The sequence below is a fragment of the Strongylocentrotus purpuratus genome, unplaced genomic scaffold, assembly GCF_000002235.5.
Source record: "Strongylocentrotus purpuratus isolate Spur 01 unplaced genomic scaffold, Spur_5.0 spur5_scaffold_10, whole genome shotgun sequence".
Lineage (NCBI taxonomy): Eukaryota > Metazoa > Echinodermata > Echinoidea > Camarodonta > Strongylocentrotidae > Strongylocentrotus > Strongylocentrotus purpuratus.
Window position 1 is genome coordinate 1,329,355 of NW_022145595.1, and position 25,267 is coordinate 1,354,621.

A 25,267-nucleotide genomic window follows, 5' to 3' on the forward strand; every position below is an offset into this window, starting at 1 on the left:
ATATGACACTTCAAGCACCTGACCTTGTGACCTTTGACCTGTGTTTGTAGATGAAATAAACACCCTCTCTATCATCACACACACACACACACACACACACACACACACACACATAGACTTTATACCGAGCTGTGTACAGCGACAGACACACATACATGTATGTACATAACTGGAAGAGTTCGCAAGTCCATGTAATGGTGTATCTTCTCTATGAACTTTAATTTGTTCTTTGCTAGTCTTCCATGAACTCTCACTTAAAGTTGGAAGTCGACTTCTTAGAATTAGAATCGACAAATTCTCTTCTTCATGGACAAGATTGTGTTTCCTTTAAACTAAGATAGTATTAATATCAATTAGATGATGCAGTAAATTCAGTCTGAACACAATGTAAACGAGAAGTGGAAATGAGGAATATTCAATAATTCTTTTTGTAAATACTGAATTTATTTTACAATTAAGTGTCTCCACAAGGCACATGGCAAATATACAAAATATTGAAGTGATTGTGACAAGCTTTTATTTCAATTAACAAGTCATAATATTAATATCACTTTGTAGTTTGTAACTACCAAATGATAGTTTCCATGTAATAGCAATAAATTATAGTCTACCAGTAACTAATAGAGTTTAAACAAAATTAAATTATGAAGTACATGTATATATTGACAAAGAAGACTTCTTGCTAAAGTATGAACAAAACAAATACATGATAGTAAAAAAAAATAAGGTGGATAATTTCTTAATGAATTCTATCTGATATTAAAGAAATCAAATCAAATAACAATGAATACCCCCTCAGCCCCCCCCCCCCCCCCACATACATTACGGCTGGACAACAATTCAAATATTCACCAGCTAGTTATTGTTCTTCCGATTCTTAGATTGTTTGTTTGTTTTCAAATCAATCTACTCATAGTTTGGCATTGGTACTTTAAAGTTCTTGAGGTGTCTAGGTGTCTACTGTGTTTATAATATTTCATTCCAGGAATATTCTGATGTGTCAAGAGCACCCTATCAAATGTGGCTTCGACTTTCAATCCTCAGGCATTTTTGTTTCTAGAAAATGAGAATTTGAAGCTTTGTAAAGGTCATATTCACATTATATATTTGTGCAAGTTATGTCTTCAGTTTCCTTGGCTTTCAATAAAGAGTGTAAACATTCTGTTCAACTTTTGTGGATAAAGCAAAGTTAGGAAACTCCCCAAATGTGATTTAAAATATATTCATCATAATTCATATGTATTATGTACATGAAGGACTCCTATGGTGAACTTTTTTCTTAAGATGTAGAACAGTTCATTAGCTCACGTCTGAACATTGTTTAAGAATTCATACTCAGCACACCTTAGACTTACAGCAACCCCCTCCCCCTTATAGTTCAAGTGACAATAGACAACTTATTATATAACAGAGACAAATTTCACCCAATCTCTACATACATTATACACAGTACATAAAACATATCAATCTCAAGCTGAGTTATAGCAAACTAAAGTATAAAATTTGTAGTTTTCTTCTCTTCTTGCACTGAATACTTGTGTATAGTTCTACATCATTGACTTGTACTACATGTATGTAGTCTTGTATAAACCCACGGTCCATGATAAAACACATGTCAACAATAAATGTACTTGTTCTAAAAGGCAAGCACATTTTATTGGAATACAGCCATGTTACAGTTTGTATTGTGAGATTGTATTCCACAAGATTGTCCTCATAGTCATATTGGTACTTCTAAATGTACATTTACACTTGGCTGTCTAAAACTACAGTGTAGTAAATAAGCAGCATGTGTATACATTGTGGGACTTTAGGATAGGAATAGAAAAACAATATGGTGATACATGGTATCTTTCCTTACTTTTACAACATACAGGCACACAAGTATAGTGGCTACATGTAGCTGCACAAGTGTTGTTATCCCATTGTTGGTAGTGTGACAGGTCGAAATGTTTCTCAATTCCATTTGTTGAGGAGGTCCCTGAATGAAGGGATCCATGTCTCTGAATAAGGAGATCCCTTTAAGTGTACTTCTGAGGTGGTCCCTAAAAGGGAAAGTTCACTTTGACCTGAAGTCTGAGAGGGGTGATATGGGGTGATTTGGAGAGAAGAATGGTGGTCCCTGAAAGGGGAAGTTAACTTTGACCTTAAGTCAGAGAGGGTATGGGGTGATTTGGAGAGAAGAATAGATTTTTTGCCACATCATAGGGGAAGTGCACTTTGACCTTGAGTCAGAGAGGGTATAGGGTAAGGAGAGAAAGGATATTTTGGCAGATCACAGATTGAGAGGGATGAGCATAGACCATGCATCCACTCAGGACTTAGGAGGTTGGATTTGACAGAGAAGCTAACTCTGAGTAGAACTTCATACTTACCGTAATAGTATTTCTGCAGCATCTATGGTAAGTTCTAAGTGGAATTATAATATATTTGACATGCATCATTAGATTGAAACCGTATAGAGGAAACTTGATTTCATGTATAGTTGACAACTCTTGAGTGTCTTATTGAGTTGTGAGTTGTATTTCACATTCCTTTGCTGTTATTATGTGATACTACTAGAAGAATCTATAGAGAAACACTCTGTGTAGTACCCAAGTGAAATTATGTCAATATTTGGAGGCCTATCATTAATTGCTGTTCATAATGAGTTGGTTTAGAAAACCAAATATGATACGATCTGTGCTTCTCTGTATAAAGTATTGTGTATGCAAAAGAAGACCTGGTATACAGTAATAACTAGGTAAAGAGATAATTTGTATCATTAGTATTGGATATTTTGTTAAAGTAAAATATTTGTTATATATCAAAAGCTTGCAAGTTGCATGTCACTTTCTAAGAATTTGAAAGTTATAGAAGTTATCATTTAAGTTACCATTTAAGTTACAGTCGCTCATTACTCAGCATGATGAAGTGTTCAGTAGGGGAGATCATGACATGGGGTACTGTGACAAAATCAGACATTCGATTAAGACGGTGGACGACATTCCAATCAAGCTGCCTTACAGACGAGTTCCACCCAGCCAATGGGAAGAAGTTAAGAATTTCTTAGAAACGCAGTGTTCCATCGGAGTAATTCGTCCCAGTATTTCCCCTTATGCTGCTGCCATGGTTTTGGTAAAGAAGCCGAACGGAAAGATAAGAGTTTGTGGTGACTTCCGACTGTTGAATGCCAAGACCATCAAGGACGCTCACCCACTTCCAAGAGTAGATGAAGCATTGGAAGCTTTGAAGGGAGCCAAGTACTTTGCCACTGTAGATCTGGCACATGGGTTCTGGCAGTGTGCTATTGAAGAGACAGACATACCCAAAACGGCGTTTCGAGCTGGTCCTTGGGGTTTATTTGAATACACCAGAATGCCTATGGGTTTGTGCAATGCCCCAGCAACCTTTTCCAGGTTAATGCAAGCGTGTCTGGGAGATGTAAACTTGCAGAGTGTAATAGTCTACCTGGATGATGTTCTTGTGTTTGGCAGCACTTTTGAAGAAACTTTGGAGAGACTGGATATGGTCTTGCATCGCCTGCATGAATTTGGACTGAAGATAAAGCCTGAAAAATGTCACCTGATGAAGAGAGAAGTAAAGTACTTGGGCCATATCGTTTCTGAAGCTGGAATAAGCACTGATCCTGACAAGATAGCTGCTGTACAGTCGTGGAAAATCCCGGAGACTGAAACTCAGCTGAGGTCATTTCTTGGGCTGGCAAGCTATTATCGTCGCTTCATACAGGGATTTGCCTCTATCGCAAGGCCATTGCATGCCCTCCTAGGACCCACCAAAAAGCAAATGACCAAGAAGAAAAAGAAGCAACCAAAGACCCATGATAGCCGGCCATTCCAGGATAAGTGGACAGATGAGTGTACCGCGGCCTTCAAAGAAATGAAACGCTGCCTGACGTCTAGTCCCCTGTTAGGATACCCGGACTTCAAATCTCCCTTCATCATTGAGACTGATGCCAGTTTTAAGGGGCTTGGTGCTATTCTGTCGCAGAAACAGAACAACAGGACAGTAGTTGTAGCATATGCCAGCCGCTCCCTCCGTCCAGCAGAACGCAATGATGCCAATTACAGTGCCATGAAGTTAGAAATGTTGGGATTGAAATGGGCTGTCACCGAGAAGTTTCGGGATTACCTCCTGGGAAACGCTTTCACCGTGCTAACGGACAATAACCCCCTCGCCTACCTAGACACTGCCAAATTGGGAGCAACTGAAATGCGGTGGGTGGCCCAGCTAGCCCAGTTCAACTTCAAGGTGAAATATCGTTCTGGACGAACCAATCGCCATGCCGATGCTCTTAGCCGAAACCCTATTCCATTCAATGACAATGCAGTGGAACAAGACGAGATGGATGTCTTCTCTCATATAACCCTAAGCAGCGAGTTACCAACCGAGTTGAAGGTTAGGGTTGAAGAATTGATGACGGAAGCTACATCAACACAGATACATTCTACCGTGACAGTTGATGAAGTGAGAACCAGATCTTGCAACATCAACCCCGTGGGATGCTCATCCTCTCTTCCAGGTTTCAGTCAGGCAGATATCTGTCTGTTACAGGAAACTGATTCAGACATCAGTCACTTTCTTCAACTAAAGAAGTCAATGCAGAAACCAGGTGGGAAAGTTCTACATTCACTTTCAAGGAATGTAAAGCACTATGTTCGAGAGTGGGACCGCATTGTTTGCATTGGTAATGTGTGGTTTCGAGAGGTTCAGTTCCGGGAACAATTTGTTCAGCAACTTTTGCTGCCTACATCTCTTAAAGGAAGAGTCTTAGGAGAGTTACATGATAATCTTGGCCATCAGGGAGTAGACCGAACACTGTCCCTATGCAGGAGCCGCTTCTTCTGGCCAGGTATGTCAACAGATGTAGAGAGATACTGCCAAAACTGCCATCGTTGTCTGGTGGCCAAAACCAAGCCCAAGGTCCGCCCCACTATGGGGAGTATCATCGCCCAAAAGCCACAAGAGGTGGTGGCTATCGACTTCACTGTATTGGAGCGCTCATCCAATGGGTTTGAGAATGTCCTAGTGATTACAGACGTCTTCACTAAATTCTCTCAAGCCATACCAACTCGAGATCAAAAAGCACGGACGGTGGCTGAGGTTCTGGTGAAGGAATGGTTCGTGCGTTATGGGGTCCCACGACGCCTCCACAGTGACCAAGGGCGGTGTTTCGAAGCCGACATCGTAAAGGAACTCAGTCACATGTATGGAATCCGGAAAAGTCGCACAACTCCATACCACCCTGCCGGTAATGGACAAGCTGAACGTTTTAATAGGACCATGCATAATCTTCTCAGAACCTTGGAAGTAGACGAGAAGCGGAGATGGAATCAGCATATTGCAGAACTTGTCTTTGCCTACAATGCAACACCTCATGCCAGCACAGGTTATACCCCTTACTTCTTGTTCTTTGGTCGAGAGCCGCTACTGCCTGTTGACCAGCTCTTTAAACCACCAAGCGAAGGGGATAATTCCTCCAACCTAGATGAGTGGGTATCCAAGCATCACACTCAGTTAGTAGATGCCTGGGAGAGAGCTACCCGAAACTTAGAGAAGGAGGCGCGCCGACGTCAAGATGCCCAAAAGACAAGTCGAGATGTTGACTTGGAAGTAGGTCAGAGAGTGTTACTACGTCAGCAGGCTTGGACGGGAAGACACAAAATCCAAGACATCTGGCAAGGAAGGCCATACCTCATCAGGAAAAGAATGAGCCCAACAGGACATGTATATCAAATCGAACCGGTTGATGGTTCAAGGAAATTCAAAACGGTGAACCGAGCTGACTTGTTATTAGTTCCAGAGTCAATTCCGGAGTCAACTCCAGAGCCACCTAGTTCCAAGACTGGAACTCTTCATACTTCAAGGGGCAAGCAAGATAGATTTCAAGATGATGTATCTAATGCACAATGGGAGGCACGTGACATTGCCCAGGCACTAAACCAGCTAGAGGTAGAGAGTGTGCCATCAGCCCCACACGCATTGTCAGATAATGATGAAACCAACGATGGTAGGGAGGAGCACGCATTGTCAGATAATGATGAAACCAACGATGGTAGGGAGGAGCACGTGTTGGAAAACGAAAATGAACTGTCACAGATGGAACATGAGGAGTTATCTTTAACTCCTGGCCCTCACACATTGCCGGACAATGAGGAGACCAATGATATGGAGGAACACATGATGGCCGGCGAGAATGAACTGCCCCAGATGGAACAAGAGGATATAGGGATTCCTGGACCTCGGAGGTCAACTCGACCGACTGCGGGAAGGAATACTAATCCATATAATTTACCAAAATCTGTGTTGAGTGAAGGGATGGATATGTCATTACAGGGTTCCCACCTGTTCAATGTATTTTGGTAGCTGGTAATATTTCACTAATGTCAAAATTACCTGAATTTATATATATGTTTCTGTAGGAAATACGAGTATAATACCTGAATTTATATATGTTTCTGTAGGAAATATGAGTATAATACACGATAAATATATGTATACATATCTAGATATTTGTTGCTGAGACAGCAACTATTTAGCATGGGAGAATGTGACAGGTCGAAATGTTTCTTAATATTTGTTGCTGAGACAGCAACTATTTAACATGGGAGAATGTGACAGGTCGAAATGTTTCTCAATTCCATTTGTTGAGGAGGTCCCTGAATGAAGGGATCCATGTCTCTGAATAAGGAGATCCCTTTAAGTGTACTTCTGAGGTGGTCCCTAAAAGGGAAAGTTCACTTTGACCTGAAGTCTGAGAGGGGTGATATGGGGTGATTTGGAGAGAAGAATGGTGGTCCCTGAAAGGGGAAGTTAACTTTGACCTTAAGTCAGAGAGGGTATGGGGTGATTTGGAGAGAAGAATAGATTTTTTGCCACATCATAGGGGAAGTGCACTTTGACCTTGAGTCAGAGAGGGTATAGGGTAAGGAGAGAAAGGATATTTTGGCAGATCACAGATTGAGAGGGATGAGCATAGACCATGCATCCACTCAGGACTTAGGAGGTTGGATTTGACAGAGAAGCTAACTCTGAGTAGAACTTCATACTTACCGTAATAGTATTTCTGCAGCATCTATGGTAAGTTCTAAGTGGAATTATAATATATTTGACATGCATCATTAGATTGAAACCGTATAGAGGAAACTTGATTTCATGTATAGTTGACAACTCTTGAGTGTCTTATTGAGTTGTGAGTTGTATTTCACATTCCTTTGCTGTTATTATGTGATACTACTAGAAGAATCTATAGAGAAACACTCTGTGTAGTACCCAAGTGAAATTATGTCAATATTTGGAGGCCTATCATTAATTGCTGTTCATAATGAGTTGGTTTAGAAAACCAAATATGATACGATCTGTGCTTCTCTGTATAAAGTATTGTGTATGCAAAAGAAGACCTGGTATACAGTAATAACTAGGTAAAGAGATAATTTGTATCATTAGTATTGGATATTTTGTTAAAGTAAAATATTTGTTATATATCAAAAGCTTGCAAGTTGCATGTCACTTTCTAAGAATTTGAAAGTTATAGAAGTTATCATTTAAGTTACCATTTATGTTACAGAGGTCTTACTTCATCACTTGGTTGGAGATGGCAGTTAGTTGGAGATGGTGCACTATCTACATGTAGTTGGTCTAATTCTAGTCTCGTTGTCTCGTTAGGAGTCTCTCCTCGAGAGCTCAAGAGGGGTGAGTCATTGTAATAGTAAAGAGAACTATACAAAAAGACAATTTATATTTCTGTATTCATGATTACTTATGCATATTTGGGCATTTTATTGTTATACCTTGCTTATTGCTCTTGGATGTTACAATGTTAACTATAAACCATATATGGAAAAGTATCCAAAATGTATAGTATTTCTATGGTGTGGGGAAAATGCCAAGTAGGGCAATAGTTATTATTGATGTATCTATTCCTATGAATGATCATAATAGTTATTGATGTATCTATTTCTATGAATGATCGTATAGTTTTGCTGATGTTCAATATGTGAAAGAAACAAAAACTAATCTGTTTGCCTGTTTCTTTTTGTCTCATTAAGGGTTGATCCATCCTCAAAATAAATACCACTTACAACTCTAAATGACTTCGTCGAGTGTCATATGTGCCTGCTGTTACAGTAGCAATGGGCAGACTAGCCCAACTACTGTAATTGAGGAAGGGACAAATTAGTTGAGACAATTTGCTGGCAGCATGCAGAGTTCAGTGCATGAAGCAGGTAGAGTCCGTTGAGAACCAGAGGGGAGCTTACTCAAAGGTAAACAATGAGAGTTAGCGCCTTTCTGCCTCTCATTAGATCTATGTGAAATGCCATCAGGAGATCCTTGTTGACTTGAACAAATGAATGTCAAAGTACATACTGTATGTGTGCTTTCAAACTCTACTCGCCAGTTTGTAACCTTAACTTAGAATACAATCTGTTAGTTCCTGTTTTCTTTGTAATTGTTTGTTTGTTTGTTTTAAATTGGAGAACAAAAATAAGGACATATACATGATACATATTAAATCTAAATAATATATTCATAAAAATAGTATGTATGTTTCAAGGCATCACTTTTATGGAAACTAATTTCATTTCAAGACATTGATAATGATATAGTGATATACTGTACATGTACATGTACATGGAACAGATCTATTGAACGCTTTTATCTTAAATGTATCAATTGATGTTAAAATTGAGTTCAGAAGTTTAGTCCTACATGTATGCAGGAAAAGTTCATACATGTACATGCATGGTACAATATGGTATATACTTTCTAAAAAATGACTTCGCTACTTTTGGTAATTGACACATGTATATTTATGACTTATTCCTATCACGATAACAAATAAATATTGGCCTACTATAAAAACTCAAAAAGTTATCAATAATCCAATATTCATCATTTTTAATGAATTGTTTTTTTTCCCGTAATACATCTTGGTAAGACCCTTACAACTTTAAGGGATGTCTTTAGTCATTCCTTTCAAGACTGTGTCAACAAAAAATAAAACCATCTTAAACAAGAGAAAAGAATGAAGGAAAAAATGCCTCTGTGCCAAAATCTTGTATACCGTAATAAATGACCTCAAATTACCCTAAGATGACCTTTCACCTCAAATTTCTGAAAAATATCATGATCATCATGGTCACTAACCATCAAGACACACCATTACATCCTCTCATTTTATTTGGATAACAATTGGGCAATGACCTCTCATGACCCCTGCATTAACCCTCTCTCTCCCCATTTTCAAAAGAAAATTGTGTCATCTTAGGCCTTAACAGTAAGTAAGTATTGTACACTGTATCATTTACTCTAATAATCATAAATCATAATCCTTTTAAGTAATATCTTGTTCAGATGTCTTATTGTGTGATTGTGAATCACGAAATTCATCATTTTAATTGTATAATAGTTGTATAATTATTACTTATAATTTGTTCTTAATTACCCAGGGGGTACAATGTAGCCACATCTGAATAAAAAAACTGCTTTTCCTGCAGGCCTGCAATTATTATTACCCCCGGATTTCTCCAGGTACATTTTGTACCCATTTATAATACACCTGGATTTAGAGGGACAATGTCGTTAGCAGAACACCTTGTCTAAGGATGTAAGCACCAATGATTAAGGATTAAAGCAGGGATTATCTGTATGAGTCAAGAGCCTTCTTCATTTACAATAGGACTCCCACATAGGACCAAGGAGGTACATGTAGGATTAAACCTGTAGGGACTATATATTATTGTGCTCTTGAGGTCATCATTTTAGACTTTAATTTTTTTTTTAATAGTTTGTGCAATTATTTCATTTACTGGTATAAAACGGTTACCGGTATTCATAGTCTTTTAAAACAATTTGCTTTCCTCTCTTGGTGTAAAAAACTGCAGAAAATGTTTGAAAGATATGTATGTAAATTAAGGAATACTTACTGTTGTTTGTGTTACTGGGATATGCCTTTCTTCCCTATAGTGGTGATGCTGCTGTGGATGGCCGAAGGGTAGGTTCTGTTGATCAAAAAAAAAAAGCAAAATATGAAACTAGAATCAAACAAAAATCTTAGATTTTAGCTGTCATATTATCTTTTGTACATGTATGTTACAAATAATATAAATAATATTACAAATCTGGCATTATTTCTTTTAAACACGGAGAACAAGGGTACACATTATAATCTCCTCATGCATACATGTACATTACAGAGAGGATCTGGACCCCCCCCCCTTTTTTTTTGTCAACAAAATCCTAGAACCAACAATGCATTAACACTGTTTACTTTGGGGCAACCAAAAATATCAATTATTAATCTAATGCAAAATAACATCAATGAAAAATACAAGGGCAAAAGAAAATTAGGGTCAATCAAATATTCTTGAGGGAAAAAACTCCTCACGAATTCATTTTTATTATATTGCCTTACTTGGGCAAATTATTCCCTGTAGTTGTTGAGACACAAACAAATTCAGGAGGATAAATTACATAAATGTAGCCAAACATTACGATTAGGATGCTGTTTGAATAATTATCAGCTAGGGAATTACAAATAAATTTGTTTGAGTTTTAGAAAAATGTAGGTTGCCAATTTGTATGAGGGGAATGAAATGGGCAAATAAGTTTGAAAGTGGATTATCAAACCTTTCTTGCTTTCTTTAGATTTATTAGTTTACTCTTTAGTCAAAACTAAATAGTCAAAAACTTGTTGACAAAAAATTATTTAAAAAACAGCAGAGATTTTTTTTTTTCTCAATTTAAAAAAGTCTATTTCCAGATCTGAATATATTTGTCATCTTTCTTTTGTTCGGTTGTTCTTGTTCCAAATACATAGCCTAAAAAAATGCATACTTTGTGTATTTCAATTTTTTTCTCATGACAAAATAGAAAGGAAATGTCTACTTTTCTCCCATGGTTCAAGTCTAACTTAAGTCGATATTAGTATTTGTGAAACACCACCCAGGTCCGACTTCAGAGTTTTTTTTTCCTCTCTCTCTCGTTCTGTCTTGATTTTGGCCCCAAAATGTTTCCCCTAAAATATGTCAGTTACATAATCGGTGTAAAGTTGGTTCGGCGGTGTGACTGAGCAGGAGGTACTTATAATAGACAAATATTGCCAAATAAATGGATTATCTTATAACTATAGGTCAGTTGGCCCATGAAAATAGGCCAATTCTTAGTCGAGGATTTATTGTTCATTTCAAAGATCACGGCAAGTTCAAAGCCGACGTAAAAACTTAATCTACAACATTAGAACAAAGGCTAATCGCTATCTTTTACATTAAAGCGCAAACTAATACGCGTGGGAAAAAATTAAAATGTTCGGTCATCCTAAGTTCATAACATAAAGGAAAGTAAGACATTAGATAACACCATAAAACTAATAATTAATAATCGGCATAAGACATGAATATTAATTCGATTCGTACGTGTACATGTAGCTAATATTCTTAACAATGTAGGCTTAGGATAATAAAGATTTGGTTCCTAGCCATAACATTACAAATTACTCTTACAAGAAACACATACCGTTTTTTAACAAAATTACGAAAAAAGCCCTCATCGACTATTACAAATATTGTAGTTAGAAAAATTGAGGGTCAATAACAGTGTTCGCACTAAATAGCAATTTTTACATATTTTCTGATAGCCCCTTAACAATACTCAATACTGCCATAAACGGCACCACCAACACAAAAACCCACATCACCATCCTTATTAAACTCCGTCATATCTTAATCCAACATCAACCCACTACCAAAGCCAAAAAAAAAAAAAAAAAAAAAAAAAACATGTTTAGCGTCCTGTTTTTTCGAAAAATAGGAAGGAGGAGGCCCTTTTTTTTTTCTTTCAAAATGGCCGCTCGGTACATTTTCCCTGGCAGTCGGGGCTATTTTTGTTCAAGATGGCCGCCGACAATTCTTTTTTTTTTTTAATATCAGAAATAGAGCCATTTTAGCAGTGTTTTTCATGTTTTTTTTCTTTCAAAAAATTAAATTAAAAAAAATAAAAAATGTCAACAACAACAAAAAAAATAGCAGGCGGCCCCTAAAAAGGAAGCGGGCGGGGACGCTTAACATGTATATTTTTTAAATGGCACAATACACTATCATCATCTGCATGCACCACCACCATACCCCACCCCGCCCTCTCTCTCCTCCCTTCCCTCCTCTTCACACAATGTACGTCAGATTGGTGAGGTGATAGAGGAGAAGTGGGAAATCTTAGTTCTAAAGCGTAACAATGGGATGCGGAACATTCCACTTGGCTTTGAAGTTCCATGCGCTGAGCCGCTCTTCCACTACGGGGAATTTCGGAAGCCAGGCACTAGTTTCATATTTATCAAATTACCGGCAAAACTACAGTGTAAATTATAAATTTTAAGAATAGCGCATCAAACAATTTTAAAATGTAGTACTCTGCCCTTCCTATAATTCGTGTGCCAGAGTTGGTAAAAGAAAAAAAAATCAATATGTTAGAATGTTTGCATGTTTTAATGCCCCGTTATTTAATTCAATAAATCCATGATTTACCATCTTTGATATCTTTAAATTTGCTAATGCCTGCTTTCTCGCACGTTTTTTGTATTTTTGCAGTTGGAAAAAAGCATCAAATCACAAAAGTTTGTGTTCGCTTCTTCAACTCATTCAAATTTAACAATATTGATGAGAAATCTTTGAAAGGGGTAGCGGGGTAGAGTAGTAGATACCATTTTCTGATGTAGGAATTCTAAATCCTGATATTTCATGCGCTCTTTTATTCGGGGGCTTGGAGCAAGGGGTCAAAGGAGAGCCTCTTGATTCTACCCCTTCCCTATCACCTTCCTGGTCAGATCTAAACTCAATACAACTTGCACACTTTAGAAATATTACACATGAAGTACAGTACTCTGTAGGCCCAGTGGAAGTTACAAATCTAGCATTCGTAGATGATCAGTATGCCGACTGATCAACGGGTAGATGGCCTTGTAAAGCTAGTCTAGCGGCCAGAGACTACTTAGTACTCTGTTAAAAAATATCGGGTTTTGTTTTCTTTATTAATATTATCATAACAAGACAGCGTTCGACACCAAAATGAGCCCAGCGGTAATGACACCCAATTTGTCAATGACCCCTGATTTGAAACTATATGTCGAGCGACAATCAGAAGGGAAAAAATAATATAATATTCTTGATCCATAAACAAAAGTTTAAACTTCAGAGGAGCCATGTACTTGGAGAGAACATTTATGAAAATTGCAAATCTTGTTACAAAAACAATATCAATAGGCAATAATGCCACAGCATAAACGTATCATATTAGACGACACGAATACATGTACATGTACGTGGCATAAACAAAAAAAACTCGTTTTGAAACCAACACAAAATACACAAAAGTTCTAGTGAAAATAAATGTATGACAGATAGCATGTGAAAAAACATGTTTATTAAAGTAAAAGTGCTCCCGTTTCATCCTTTCAAACAGACATAAAGAAGATGTATAAAATGTGTCTGGTATTATTATCTTTACGTAGTTATACTCATAACCTTTAGAAAAATGGAAAGTACATTCAACTTGACCCATTCATAAAGTGATAGAATGATTAACCTCATCAACAACACATTCGTAACGCATGGTTCATTCGAGAAGGGTGCAAAGATGCTGAATCGCAAAGAAATAGTCTCATGTAAATAGAAACGAGGGTTGGAAATGCAAAGGTTGTCACTTTCGAAATTTGCGTGTTGAAGCAGGAAATCTTTCTGGACTTGGCCATGTTCAGAACTTTATTGAATTCCTTAAGGGAAATGCTGGCAAATAACAGACGTTTCCTCCTTCGTCTCTACTGGTCTAGTTGTATGTTTACTGTTTTTGGTTATTTTTGGCTAGATAGATACCAGCAAAAATAAAGGCCTGAGTCAACAACGAATGAAAGGAAAGAGGGCGTTATCAAATTTTGCAAAGGGAATATACATGGGTATTAACATGGAAGGAAGTTCTATAGTCATAAAAATCCAAGTTACTATTTTGGTTTTGAATGTTGTCGATGTTAAGCTGATAATAATAACGATTTTAATCATCATGAACAAATACAATCCAGATGGCGATGATGATGACGAGGTTGACGACAGGTGATCGTTATTACGATGACAATGTCATTATTTGCTATGGTATAATCAGCTAATAAAGGTAATGAATGATACAGATAATTATGATGATGATGATGATGATGATGATGATGATGATGATGATAATGATGATGATTTTGGCAATATGTTTGAAATGGATTGATTACTACACCCTGTATGACTAAGATTTATAGATGACGATGATGATAATGAAGACGAAGATGATTACTGATGAAGATGATGATAATGAAGATGATTGGTGATGAAGATGACTTCAATGATGACAATAGTTACGATCACGAAGGTGACAATCACGATCATGACAGAAATAGAGGGTTAAAATAACTTCGAAACAAGATGATAAAAGTTAAAGAGAAGGTTGAGTTCTGGGAAGAGGTGAAAAATAATTTGTGAACTTTATCATTCTTATTATGCAAGTGTGGAAGAACATCAGATAAGACATGTTCCCTGAAAAGCATGGCTCTTCAAACGCCTTCATATTCTAAATATGTCATGTTCATCGTAAAACTCGGGGGGTAGGTTTTTTACGCCACGTGTTCGTGTAGTCCCATATACATCTTTCTGTGTAGAGTGCTTGGAGCTTTACCAAGACTTGGCCAAATTTCTTATCATTTTGATGATTCCAGATCTTGCAATACACACAAATTCTTATATGCTAGATGATCAACCTTTTCTGGTCGATTCCACACCGTTTCTTTCACAATGCAATCGCATGACCAGAACTCAACTTCATCTTTAAAGAAACGGACAACTGTCGACATCACCAAGACCAAAGAAAGAAGCTCGCTGGTGAAGACTAGAGCCTGAATTCCGTAATTGGAGCCATGCAAAATGCCTCGCCATCCCCACAACAAACCAGATGGAGGTTATGACCCCTGTACCGTAGTGCTGAGCTTTCACCATCAGCAGACCTGATAAAACCAGAGCCAAGCGAAGAGAAGAAGATGATGATGACGGGTCGACAGGCAGACGACACACGGAGCAGTAATAATGCTGAGGTCTAGATACATAATATAGACTTCTTCAATTCTTTACATTTAAAATTACAATTTTGTATATCGCCGAGTTCGTCTCCTATTTCTTGACAAACATGAACTCTCAGACATACTAGACCGAGTATATCATAGTTACATGGATTATATCATAACAATTTCATGACGAATACTATTTCTCTGTGTTTTCAATATTTTTCAATGCAGTCCTTTGAGTAGTTGCGAAGGACATGCACATGTTTGTAGTCGCAATATGTCACCATCTCGATTTATAGTTTAGTTTTTTGGAAAATAAATGTTTATTTTTATGTTAACGATCAAACGATGGAATACCAAGAAGAATAGCATCGAAATAAAATAAGATGTTGCACAATCTGGTTGACTACCCAAAGAAAACAAGTTATTTATAATAAACATATTCAAGATTTTTTTAGTGGACAAAATATCGAAACACAGGGAGGCAGTAACATTTTCCAGTGTAGAAAATGCATTTAGGCAAGGAGTTAACAAATGTTTGCCTATTCCCAAAAATAAAATAATCGACAGCGTTTCATAATAAATGATGATGTGAAGAGTACCCAGGATACGACAACTGACTAGACAACTTCCAAAACATAACTTGTTGGGTCTAAAACTTGTCTGTCTTTTCAGTTTCTGACCTAGACAATGGACTGACAGATACACAGAGCAAGATCAAAACAGAAATATAGGAAGTGGTTCTAGTTCAACTCCAAATCCCTAAGCAATTAGGTTAGAGATGGTTGTCTCGATTTTTGTTCTCGTCTCGACTTTTTTCCTCTCCCTCTCTCTCCTCGCTTTTCCATCCCTCCCTCACTCCCTCGCGTTTCCACACCCTCCTCCATCTCTCCCTCCACCTTTCTCCCTCCCTCAATCCTCTCCGCCCCCTCTCTTTCAGACCTCAAAGTTCAGACTTGACACAAAAAAACTGCCTACCCTTTCGACTTTTGACTGGATCAAAAAGCTGACTCGCTGGTTTTCTCAGTGGATTTTCTGGATGTACTAGGCGTTTTAGATCAAGAAACTAATTTTCATAAATTGTATTCCGTATGGATAACCCACGACCTTGCCCCTTTTCAGGGTTTTCCTTTGGACAACTTCTGCCGGAAGAGAAGGAGAAATCGCTGAACAGGTTCATCAGAAATCAATTCTATTTTCTTTCTTCATCTCTGCCTGTATTGTTCTTCCCCAATATATCACTTGATTTTAAAAGCATAATTTTGTTTTATCACCCTAAATGAAATTGTCAGTACTTCAGAATGCTAATGACTATTATGGAATTCATTCACTAGGCCTACATGTATAACTCAAACCATACTTTGTTTAGTAATCATAATAACAACAACAATAATAATAAAAATGATAATAATAATAATAGTAATAATAATACTACTACTAATAATAATAATACTAATAACATACATGTAAATAATAACAACATAATAATGATCATTATTTATATTGTTATAAAACTATCAATAAAATATTCCTTTTCTTGTAGACCTAATCATTATACCGTCATCAAGTGATAACATCTAAACTACTTTCATTGTAACTATATAAAAAATAATCATCATCATTCTTCAAATCTTCTTCTTCTAATATTACCACCACCACTATTACTACTACTACTACTACTACTACTACTACTACTACTACTACTACTACCACCACCACCACTACTACTACTACTACTACTACTACTACTACTACTACTACTACTACCACTACTACTACTACTACTACCACTACTACTACTACTACTACTACTACTACTACTACCACTACCACTACTACTACTACTACCACTACTACTACTACTACTACCACTACTACTACTACTACTACTACTACTACTACTACTACTACTACTACCACTACTACTACTACTACCACTACTACCACTACTACTACTACTACTACTACTACTACTACCACTACTACTACTACCACTACTAGTACTATTACTATTTCTTTCTTTCATCATCATTATTAATGCCTGCCATTATACATTGTCATTATGGTTATTATCATCAAGTCTATCATCGCCTACTTCTCAACAATATTATGACTTCCCATCATCCATCATGTTCCAATAACACATGTTTCATTCCCACGATATCCATGAGTATCATCCCTAGCTATTAAACCCTTCATTAATCATTCACATCAAACTAATTAAATAAACAAACTTGTCGGGGGAATCCAGTAGTCAAACAGTTAAAGCAAGTAAGCAACCTACAATAAAGGTCTGTGAATGTAGTATCGAACCCCATTGGCCATGCAGTTTTGGAGCCTCGATTTGTGCTACAAAATCATGTTTTTTAAAGGTAAATAGCACACTTTGAGAATGGCAACATATTATGCCATCAGTGTTTCTGTATTTTTAGTAACATTTACGAGCTACATGTAAGTTCAGGTGAAGCTAAATCATGGACCACGAAAAGGAAGATTTTCAGTGATTATCCCATTAGTCTCTACACCTTCTTTATGATTTCTGAGCCATTAATGGCACTCACATTGTATTGAGAGCACTATTCCAGCAACCACACAAAAACGAATAATTGTTTTATTTTAATGTTAAAGCCCTTTGTTTTAAATCAATACATTAAATATATTCCTTGACATTATTACAAGTTTTATTGCAACAAATCGGTAGCACCGTAGCAGGCAGTTTAGCATCAATAAAAATTGATACACCAAACCTTTTTGTCCCATGTAGTGCCTAGTGGCTCTTTAACGCCTCCAATAGGAGGATTAGTGTGCAGGTTGTACCACTTGATATAAGTACATTGTACACACCGTTTTGTAAAAGGGTCAAAAGTTAGTTGACATGGCCGATTAGAGGTATTGTGCAAACGACAATGTCAACAATAAGCCGATAATTCTACTGCAGAAAAGAACTACCGGTGTCGGTATCGAGCACTTCTTTACAAATAAAGCATGAAAGGGCGTCTATTTATTATCGAGTGCGCGTGCGAGGGCTATTGTGTGCGGAGCTTTATATAGCGTTTACAGCTATTGCTGGCAATGGCAAGGGTTGAAGACACGTGGAGCGGAAATAGCAGTACGGAAAACGAGCAGTCATTGTGGCTACATCTCTGGGGTGGTGACATGAGAGTTTCCGACAGCAGTAGCATCTGCTCGAGCTATCATGTAGCTGGTATATGATTTCGGGACTTTCAAATACCATTGCATGATATTCAAATAAATGATTGCCTCTAGCCTCAGAAACATTAACTATTCAGAAGGCCTTCAACTATTAAAATATAAAAACATCTTAATCATAACTATTATTATGGTATACATGTACAGAATAACAAGCTATTTTGAATAGGCCTACAAATTAAAACAAGGGTAATATATTCATTGTCAGATTGTGTTCCCAAACAAAAACAGGCCTTCATATTGCAATAAGATTGGTTTCATCATGGCAATGTATAAAACATACCTATCTATTTATTAAAATAGGTCTGTTTTTGTTCATGAACTGAATCAATAAGTTTCAGTATTTATGGCAATTATTGGGTAATAAATCAATAAAAATGTATGTACATGTAGCTACTTCAAACGAACAGGGAGAATGTAGTTATATATTTTTTTTAAATAAATGTTTTTTGACATTATTTTGTAAAAGGGGAGATAATCAGAATCAGTATGAAGGCATGTACAAATCATATAAGAGGTGTTATTTTCATCAAATAGCGATCATGATTTTCATTTCATCTGCAAAATATGCCTACAGAATTGAATGATCACATATTTTCACTAAATAGCTAAAAGTGAACATGGACTCGTAACCAGGTCAAGGATAGTAAAAATAGTGATTGTTTATATTGCCATATAATTATAAATACTAACTCTATTCTGCTTCATATTACCTGAAAACTGAGACTTTCTCTTTCTGGTTAATTTGAGCTATAATAATTACATAATTGTTTCTATAAATATTATTTAAATGGAACGTGAAAAAGGTGTTTACTAATAATTCATTAAACTTAAATGTGCGATCATTATTGAAAAAGTATGGAGAAATGCAAGAGAAGGGAACATTATAGTTTTATACGCCACGTATAAAACGTGCACGTCGCGTCGTTACGGGTGTAATATAGTGGGTGTGTATACGTTTAACGAATTTCGCGCTATTACCTATAAATCTTTACTTTTTACAATCGATTTGGATTGTCAAAATATACACCAATAAATATAAAATATAATTAAGTCATGTTGTATGGAAATATGGAGTGAAATTAGTGGGGAAAGGTGAAATGGTAAGTGAGAATGACATAGAAAAAATGGGTATTGTGTATATTCGTTCAGCATCGTGCGCGCACTGTATGCAGTGCTTGTGCAATGTCTTACGAAATACTACTGGTTATGTTTATACCTCATTGATATATTTCTCGGGCCAGTTGCCCGTCAACCCAAGACTGGATTGGTGCTGCTCGCCCATGATGTTGTGATGGTAGCCATTCGTTGTGGCAGCAGCTCGATGTGCACTCAACTCGTTGCGCAACTGTGCTTCTGTAATGGTACCATTCGTTGTGGCATAGTTCGTGGTGTTGTTGTCTCCCGGCCAGAAGGATACCCCGTTGTTGGAGAGGATCTGTCGGGATTGGTGCGGGGAGTATATCGCTGAGGTTGCGTTGAGGTTCATATCAAACATCTGCGGCCACGACACCTTGTCGGCGGCCATTACCTCCCCCATGCTTACGGCTGAAATGTGTTCACCGATATACTCCAAAGTAGTAACATCCAACATGAAAGAAAAATCAAACGAATATTCAGTCCCCCTTCGATAAAACTAAATTTCCTATTCCTTAAACTCCTTCGACTCTGTTCATAAACATGTTAAACAACATCTTGGGCGAAAATCAAAAGTCAGCAACGAAAAAACTGCAACACAACATGAAGATTATCTCCACACGCACGGGTTTTATTTCCAAAAAAAGTTGACGTTTCGCGAAATTCGTTGACATTAGAGCACGTATATTATTCCATGATCATTTCCCCTTGTATAGTTGTAAATAAAACAATCTACATTGCCCGTATACTCATTGAGTATTGTCAACATACACGGGTTCGCGATTTTTCCGGACAGTACATTACAACACTTGCGCACATCTTTGCCAATCCTAACTCTAGTTTCTAGCAATGCACATAGCCTATCCATTCACTGGACTTGCGCAGTGCACACACATCAGTATGCATTGTAAGCAAGTCTAGTATCTGTAAAACTGTCAATCAGCACGGACCCGACTGACCAATCACAGCTCGCCTTTTACCTTGAGGGGTCACCGGAAGTTTGAACTTTATCATCATCTCTGTTCGGGTCATTTCAGCTTGACTTGATTATTGTTGCGTAACTCGCAAAGTGACAAACCTGGGGAATTTCTGCAGATCCCAAAAGTAAACAAATGATACCAGTGGCAGTACATAAACTGTGTCCGTGCACTGAAAGTATAAATGGGGGGCGTGGACCACAAAGTTTATTTGGCAAAACGTGGATCCCCAGACTTGTACAGATAAACCAGGGATAAACTCTCTACTTCGGTTCGGTCAGCATATAGTTCCAGACGATTATAATGTTTTGGATGAACTAATAAACTGACGTTGTACCAAGATTATTATTGAGGAAATAAATCAGACAGGATAAAGAAGACTTGACATCTTGTTTTGTTTTGTTCTAATTTCTCTTCAACCGGAAAGAAGAAAAACCACAAAAGCAAAATAGTATGGAGAGGAATCATCTTGAAATGATACTGGCTTTATTTTCTCCAGGTTTATATTGAGGTTTATTGCGTATATACACTTAAAATATTGTATCAAACCATATTATGTTCATGAAAATGTATGACGAAAAAAAAGAAAAAAGATGCAGAAACCAATAAATCAAATCAAATCACATCAAATAAAAAAAACAGTGTACATCATGACATGATTTTAAAAAAATATATATAGGGAGTCAAAACTCACATCTATAGTAATACACTCATGTACTTATTTTGTTCGCCCATATTAACCTCATTAGCTCCAATGCTGTTCTTCCTGATTGAGGGCCCTGTTTTTTTTCATTGCTCCAGCAACTGACAGGGATCCATTTACACCTGGGTGGAGAGTGGCAAATGTTGACTGACGTGTTGCCTGAGGATGTTGGTACCGGGCTAGAATTCAAACCCTCAACCCTTGAAATTGAATTGGGAGTCAAGTGAAAGAACTACTATACTACCACACCTCCATATAAGACTCGGTGGTAATTTTTTGTAACACGTTTAATGGCGAAACTTATCATAGAAACCATTCTATTGGGGGGATCCAAAGGTTGAAAGGAAAGCTATCAAAAACAAATGTACAGTCTTCATTAATTGATTAACTTGAATTGATGAGATTTAAAGGTACTATGTCCCTTTTGCAGCCAACCTCAAATTCTGTAGAACTTTGCAGGAATTATGAATATGTCATGTATGTCCTATCTGTGAAATTTAAACGTTAGCAGTGTCCTCATATTCAAATTATGCAAGGAAACCCGTTTACTTGCTATAGACTTCACTGTCAGACACTATTGAGTGACTGACTGGCTTGTTTTCTTCTTTGATAATAACATACATGAAAAGAGTTGTAAAGGGTACATGAGCATTTGTCTACATCAATAACCCACTTCTTGTGATGGCCAAGATTAAACTGATCTTTGCGCAGCATAAAACGTATGACCATTCGGTACAATTGTCTGAAAATCAAGACTATTACTTTGGGGCTCTATAGCCCTAAAGTCGATTTGACAACTAATAGTCGTTATTTTCCCACTTGAAGACATTTTCAAGCCCCACTTTTGTTAAGGGAAGTTCTAAATTAGTATTATCTTTCAAATGCAGTTGGAATTTAACTTTTTCATTTTTTTGTCCTGCAAATGGGACATAGTACCTTTAATATATGTAAGTGAAATTAATAATGTAATAAGCATAACAAAGAGATAAAGAATACTTGATAGAGTATCGGTTAACAGGCCTTATATAAATTGCTTATAGTGCACCAGATTGGACAGATTGCTAAGGCAGCGTTAGCATTCGTGATTATTTCCTCTTTTTAATTGTTATTTTAAAAATGACTATGTGTTGAAAATGATAACAATTCCTATGCAGTGAAGCCTTCAAAGTGTCTATATACATGTACAAAATAATTGCTGTTTATTTATTAACTTTCTACTTCTCCTTCTTCTCTTTCTTCTTCTTTAATAATAATAATAATAATAATAATAGCCTAATAGTCCACTCCAAATTTTATTAAACCGAAACGGAAATTCTTTTTGCCCAATTGATCGTGAGCCCGGCAGCCACTGAGCAGCGCCAGATCGACGTTGCTCTATCCCTTATTGTTGAACGCCAAACAAAGTAGCAACAACTCCCATCTTTTAACGTCTTTTGGTATGACGCGGCCGGGGTTCGAACCCACGACCTCCCGGTTGTGAGGCGGACGCTTTACTGACTGAGGAAAACTTTCAATACGTCTTCATCTGTAGACCGAGTTTCTTTGATAATCATAATTCATGGTAGTAGGAGGCCTAAATTCATCGACCCGTATTTGGTGACATTTCTAATATCAAATTACTGAATAATAAAAAATATTATCTGCTGATGTTATAAAGCATGCATGAAAACACAGTCAAAGTTAATAGGGCAACTGGGCGAGGTAGAAAGAACAAAAGACAGGAGGAAAGAAAATGTTCATTGGTTTATGTACAAGACGCTCAGAGACAACAGATCTGTCAAATAAATTCATCGATACAATTAAATAATCTCGTTTATTTACCCTTATCTTTAGGGGTGAATAACTGCACAGTCAAAGTAGCGTAGATTGGGGCCATTCCTTAGGAACCTCCATGTCCCAAAGTACATATTCCACTGGTAAACAGTGGTTAAGGAACGTTCGGAATTTCAAAATGTATCGTTATTCACTGTGTTTTTAATGCTTATACAATCAGCTGAGAATATGAAATATTGTCATTGATTACCATTATTTTTCATCATTCAGTAATTTGATATCAGAAATGTCACCAAATCCGAGTCGATGAATATAGGCCTCCTACTACATGAATTATGATTATCGAAGAAAGATAATATCAGAACGACGCTCGGGTATAGATGAGGGATTTGTATTTTGTAAGAAAATGTTTTGAGGACGTATTGAAAGTTTTCAAGAAGGAGGAGAAGGAAAACGATTGTCATCAGCTCAGCAACAAAGGGCATACTTGGGAAGATGAGACACACATCCCAATGTTTACCTCTCACGGTCCGATTCCTTGAATTTCAGTTGAAAATCTCTTCACATAATTCGGGCTCAATCAACAAAGTACCCTAAGCCTTGACCCTACATAACAATATTTGATCAATGGGCGAATACAAATGGCAAGTGCTGTATGAACATTAGACTGTTTTAGTGTTAGTACATATAATTGATATGCTCATTTTATTCATAATTATTATGTATCTGTAGTTTTGTATAAATACATTCATGTATATGATTTTCTCCTGCACCAAAATTTCTCCCAATTTCAACATTTCGACTAGTCCGATAGATGCGGTTCGGTTGTGCTGGAAAAAACCATGACCAAATATGGCATATTGCGGTTACACGGGAGGGCATTCCACCCAAGATTATAGAAAGTTGATGGCGATAACAGGACAACGTATTACTGGCCATTACCTATACCCATGACTGGGAGCGTGAATTTTGAATTCACTTTCTGTTTCTGTAGAGTTTGTGGAGGAACTTGTGGATGGATATGCATGTAGACCTATATGGAACGCTGGGCAGTCTGTGGTACACGAACTGTATATGAAATAAAACGTTTATCAAAATTTGATTTTTCTAGCTAGTAAATTTTAGGGGCTAAAATGAGAATGAGATGCCATGTCCCCTTGATATTACAGTGTTTGTCTATACCGTTACCCGCCACCGCCAGACACAGACAGTCGCTTTTTTTCTCTGGAATATTTGATTATTTGTATTATGTTATTGAACGCAGCAATACAAATTTCAATCAAGCAAACAAACATATACATGATGAAGATTTAAATTGTAATGGGACATATCACGTTAAATACGAAATGTTGAGAACCCCCCCCCCCCCCCAAAAAAAAAGGAAAAAATAATAATAATAATAATAACAATAATAATAATAATTTTTAAAAAATAATAATAATAATGATAAGAATAATCAAAACAACAACAAAAACAAAGCAAAAAACAATCGAAGACAAAATTGAAAGCAAGATTACATTGATGGGGAAAATTGTATTTCATTGGAATAAGGGATTAATTCCCTCCTCCATTATGTTTTCACTTATTATCCGTACCACCAGCTAGGGAGTTGGCATGTAAAATAAATGTTGACAAATCCTATTAATTGATTATTGAATTTCAATTATGTATTTCTATGCAAATTACCCCCCCCCCCCCTCCCCATTTGTAGACAGGGTAAGTTCATCACATCATGGAGCTCCATGGTCATATCAAGCGTTAACGACAATAATCTTCTTCGTCTCACGAATATCCACTAAAGCCCTCATTTATCCCATTGTTATGACATGTTCAAAGTAATATCATAAAGATCAACGATAGCAATTCGGTTTGCGAATCGCAATTTAAGCTTCACATTCGAAAATAAATTTATTCTAACGACACACTGATATGGGAAGATGTGGGATTTTATTGCGGGGGGGGGGGGGCACACAGTGGCGGATCCAGCCGGCGGGAAGAGGGGGGGGCCCAATCCGTGAGAAAATATTAGTTGCGACTGAGCCGTCGGTGAATAAGCGGGGAGGGGGGGGGGTAGGAGGCACTTTTTTTTGGTCCAATTTTTCAGCAAATATTTTGCGCCGACTCAGTCAGCTGTTTTATAAAGGTTAACTTTATGTTATTATCCTATTTTTTTTTATCGTTTTGGGGGGCTGGGGGGGGGGGCCCGAAAAATCGCTACGTGGATCCGCCCCTGAGGGTACATGCATTTGATTTTGTCCGAAATCGCTGTAAACCCGAACAAAAAGGAGGGGGCGGGGGAGGGTCAGTCTGACCACTACCCGGGCACACTCGTTTGTCTGACGTATGTATGTATGTGTGTGTCTGGGGGGGGGGGGGGGAGGGGCA

The 25,267-nt window shown here is 37.3% G+C and overlaps 1 protein-coding gene across 3 annotated transcripts in view; it reads right to left on the reverse strand.

The window, feature by feature from the left end:
* LOC578332 overlaps positions 1–20,312 on the reverse strand; it is a 55,122-nt gene extending 34,810 nt beyond the window's left edge. For 2 of the 3 annotated variants that reach the window (XM_030979057.1, XM_030979059.1), the window contains exons 1-2: positions 19,512–20,311; positions 9,927–10,001 (exon numbers count right to left, since the gene is read on the reverse strand). In XM_030979057.1, the coding sequence (XP_030834917.1) occupies positions 9,927–10,001; positions 19,512–19,886 (450 nt within the window). In that variant the 5' untranslated portion in view covers positions 19,887–20,311. Of the gene's footprint in view, positions 1–9,926; positions 10,002–19,511 lie in introns of all 3 variants that reach the window. The other variant, XM_030979058.1, reaches the window with a different exon arrangement.
* Between the last annotated feature and the right edge of the window lie 4,955 nt (positions 20,313–25,267).